The sequence below is a fragment of the Nanorana parkeri genome, unplaced genomic scaffold, assembly GCF_000935625.1.
Source record: "Nanorana parkeri isolate BGI_ZX_2015 unplaced genomic scaffold, ASM93562v1 scaffold4254, whole genome shotgun sequence".
NCBI classification, from domain to species: Eukaryota; Metazoa; Chordata; class Amphibia; order Anura; family Dicroglossidae; genus Nanorana; species Nanorana parkeri.
The window spans coordinates 14922-19404 of NW_017310518.1; the positions used below are offsets into that span (position 1 = coordinate 14922).

A 4483-nucleotide genomic window follows, 5' to 3' on the forward strand; every position below is an offset into this window, starting at 1 on the left:
GGGGAGTATATACATTGATGGGGAGTATATACATTGATGGGGGAGTATATACATTGATGGGGAGTATATACATTGATGGGGAGTATATACATTGATGGGGGAGTATATACATTGATGGGGAGCATATCCATTGATGGGGAGTATATACATTGATACGGAGTATATACATTGATATGGAGTATATACATTGATGGGGAGTATATCCATTGATACGGAGTATATACATTGATGGGGAGTATATACATTGATGCGGAGCACATAGCGTCATGAATAAAGTATACGATTGGTCCATCATATAAATAATGAGGGGCGGAGTCTGGTGGGAACATCCTAATACATTGTACAATAACTGATATAGTATGTCTATGGCGTCTGGAATGGCGGCAGGGAGCGCCCAGAACCCCGGTGCTGGCACTCTACATCCCTCGCAGGGTTAAGGATCCAGAGAGAGGCAGGAAGTTTTGGGAGGGGGATGGAAGACTTTCACCTCTCCCTCTCTCCTCCTCCCCCCCTTGGAGGATGCTGGCTGGAGGGGGCTGTCCGAGGAGAGTCTGCCTGTGTGGGATCTACAGATAGGACGCTCTGGAGCTGGTAGAGGGAGACCACGGCTGGCCTGGGTACCAGAGACTGGATGCTGGGTATCCCGGGTGAATCTGGACATGCATTGCGGGTGAATCTGGACGGGCATTGCGGGTGAATCTGGACGGGCATTGCGGGTGAATCTGGACGCTGGGCTGGTTGGACGGGTTTTGTGGTGAACGTTTCCTGGAATTGGCGTGGAGGACTAAGCGCGGATTCATCAGGTTTCACGGATTTGGGGTGACACATGAGATGACACATGTGGGAACGTTTATCTCGGTATTGTGGAATTGTCGGCACCACAAGTGGTTTACCATCTACAAGATTCGCGCGCCCACTTCAGAAAGTTTGGGGGATCTCCGCAGCATCTGTGTGACGTGACCGGCGGGGGCCAGGAGCCAGCCAAGACATAGACTTCTTGTGGACTCCGGGGGTCATTGAGCTCCAGGATTTTCCAGAGGACACACGGCTGCAGGAGGCCACCATATCTCAGCTGGTATCTGGGAGTTGTGGAACCCCGGCTGGAGACGGGTTCGGGGCCCTTGTGAAGACGGACTCTCGGGGTCATTGGCGACGTTGGTTGGGATGTCCTAGTCGGGTCACAATCTGTCCTTTGGAATCTTCCATAATTATAGATTTTCCATTTACTTGACTGACCACGTGGATGACCATGGCCAAGTCATTGTGGTGTCTGTGCAGCTACGTATTGTGTCTGAGTCTCGGGGGAAGCTACGCCACAAACTACCCACCTCGATACAACCTATACACAGGAGGAACTGCCCCCCAGGGACAAGTGATGACAGCACAAGGGGTAACACAAGCACAGAACGGCCTACGGGCTGCCAGTCGGCACAGGTAGGTGGCACAATGTACCTACCTCACACTGGCTTGTAGGTCAATCTCTGGTGGTGGCTTTTGGTTGGGGACATATGGAGAGAAGATCAGAGTCCCCCAAAGCCTGAAACACCAAAAACACATCTGTAGAAAGTGACCCAAAATTTCATAAATCACGGTGGGGGGTGGGGGAGGGGGTGTTGTCTTTATAGAATGTGAGATATGTGAAGGAAATTCTTCTCCATCCATGAAGACCTTTTCCTAATCCAATATACCTGGAAAATGTCCTTAGGGTTAGGGACCTCCTATAATGTCCTCCGTATCTGAGGAGATGTACCTTCTATAATGTCCTCCGTATCTGAGTAGATACACCTCCTATAATGTCCTCCATACCTGAGGAGATACACCTCCTATAATGTCCTCCATACCTGAGGAGATATACCTTCTATAATGTCCTCCATACCTGAGGAGATATACCTCCTATAATGTCCTCCATACCTGAGGAGATACACCTCCTATAATGTCCTCCGTATCTGAGGAGATATACCTTCTATAATGTCCTCCATACCTGAGGAGATACACCTTCCATAATGTCCTCCGTATCTGAGGAGATATACCTCCTATAATGTCCTCCGTATCTGAGGAGATATTCCTTCTATAATGTCCTCCGTATCTGAGGAGATACACCTCCTATAATGTCCTCCATACCTGAGGAGATACACCTCCTATAATGTCCTGCAGATCTGAGGAGATATACCTTCTATAATGTCCTTTGTATCTCAGGAGATATACCTCCTATAATGTCCTCCGTATCTTAGGAGATATACCTCCTATAATGTCCTCCATACCTGAGGAGATACACCTCCTATAATGTCCTCCGTATCTGAGGAGATATACCTCCTATTATGTCCTCCGTATCTGAGGAGATACACCTCCTATAATGTCCTCCGTATCTTAGGAGATATACCTCCTATAATGTCCTCCATATCTGAGGAGATACACCTCCTATAATGTCCTCCATATCTGAGGAGATACACCTCCTATAATGTCCTCCATATCTGAGGAGATACACCTCCTATAATGTCCTCCGTATCTGAGGATATATACCTTCTATAATGTCCTCGGTATCTGAGGAGATATACCTTCTATAATGTCCTTCATACCTGAGGAGATACACCTCCTATAATGTCCTCCATACCTGAGGAGATACACCTTCTATAATGTCCTCCGTATCTGAGGAGATACACCTCCTATAATGTCCTTTGTATCTGAGGAGCTATACCTCCTATAATGTCCTCCATATCTGAGGAGATACACCTCCTATAATGTCCTCCATACCTGAGGAGATATACCTCCTATAATGTCCTCCATACCTGAGGAGATACACCTCCTATAATGTCCTCCGTATCTGAGGAGATATACCTCCTATAATGTCCTCCATACCTGAGTAGATATACCTTCTATAATGTCCTCCATACCTGAGGAGATATACCTTCTATAATGTCTTCCATACCTGAGGAGATATACCTTCTATATGCCTCTATATGTCGTCTTACACTTTATGTCTCCTGATTGGTGGGAGGAGCCGAGTGTCTGAAATTAGAACTGTATGTCACCTTATAGTAGCCAGTCAGCGTCGCTCTGATTGTAGGGAGCGGCCATGTTGGTCGGAGGGAAATGGCCGGACCTTATGTATCAAAGTGCCTGAAATAAGAACTGTCTGTAAGGTCTCAGCAGCCAATCACTTCTCATTGGTGATCCTGTTACCCCAAAAACATCTCCTCCTCATGCTCTCCAATAGTTGGTGTTATTTCCTGGGTGATGTCATGTGTTGGCCCATTGCAGCCCCCCACATGTCACAAGGGGCCCCCCCACACCTCCAATGTGTCCTTTCATCTTCCATGGATCCCCTCATTAGTGTCAGTGAAAGGTCATGTGACCTTTGGATCAGCGGGGGACGGCCATAATAATGAGCTCAGCGCTGTGTATGGGCCGATGACATGACCACAGCATTGGACTCTTGTTGTATTGGGAATCATTTGTGGGAATACTTAGCGCTGCTCATTATACACATGGGGAGAGCTCAGAGGATTCCTGCTAAAGGGAGAAGTTTCATAGGATATTGCACAGCGAGCTGCAGACCAATGGTGCCATCTTGTGGCTGAATATCATACTGCAGCTGCATCCTTCCAGTCCCTATCACTGGGGGTGCTCTGCGTGTAGATCATGTCAGGGTCATACTGGAAGCGTGTCGGCAGAAACATCTTCCTATCAGGATTATCCAGCTGAAGATTCTGAGCTTTATCTGTGCATAGAAGAGGCACTGAGCACTGATCCCCTGTGCAGCACTGATATCTCCATTCCTGCATATTATACACAGAGAGTCACTAGTTACATAGTTACATAGATACATAGTTACATAGATACATAGTTACATAGTGTTACATAGATACATAGTTACATAGTGTTACATAGATACATAGTTACATAGTGTTACATAGATACATAGATACATGGTTACATGGTTACATGGTTACATGGTTACATGGATACATGGTTACATGGTTACATGGTTACATGGTTACATGGATACATGGTTACATGGTTACATGGTTACATGGTTACATGGATACATGGTTACATGGTTACATGGTTACATGGTTACATGGATACATGGTTACATGGTTACATGGTTACATGGTTACATAGTTACAGTCATGATGTCACCTCAGTCATGATGTCACCTCAGTCATATAATAATCCTCTTCTGTCTCCTCCAGGAATTGGTGTGCGTACATTGTGACCCGGACTGTCACCTGCATGGTAGAAGATGGTGTGGAGACGTATGTGAAGCCGGAGTACCAGCCGTGTGTGTGGGGGCAACTACAGTGTGCTCGCACCGTCATGTGAGTAGCAGACTCTAGAGTGCAAGCTCTGGGGGTCAGGAATCTACGTTCTATTTGTTGTCCCTCATTTGTGAGGATGTTACAGGCGGGATTAAGGATCCTATATTGGTAAAAAGGAATTTCTTCCACGAGTTCTCCATATCTCTAATTTCCTCTTACAGAGA

General features: G+C 46.5%; 1 protein-coding gene across 1 annotated transcript; it reads left to right on the forward strand.

Moving 5' to 3' along the window:
- The first annotated feature begins 1014 nt into the window (after positions 1 to 1014).
- On the forward strand, positions 1015 to 4339 carry LOC108803808 (EMILIN-1-like). Its single transcript, XM_018575608.1, has 2 exons — positions 1015 to 1434; positions 4194 to 4339. The coding sequence occupies exons 1-2, from the start codon at positions 1244 to 1246 to the stop codon at positions 4321 to 4323; spliced, it is 321 nt and encodes a 106-aa protein (XP_018431110.1). The 5' UTR covers positions 1015 to 1243; the 3' UTR covers positions 4324 to 4339.
- Positions 4340 to 4483: the final 144 nt, after the last annotated feature.

Excerpts from the sequence above, each read along its gene's own strand:
- LOC108803808 (XM_018575608.1), top strand. The coding sequence starts at position 1,244 with ATGACCATGGCCAAGTCATTGTGGTGTCTGTGCAGCTACGTATTGTGT. Across the intron at positions 1,435-4,193 it reads CGGGCTGCCAGTCGGCACAG|GAATTGGTGTGCGTACATTG; the intron begins GTAGGTGGCACA and ends TGTCTCCTCCAG.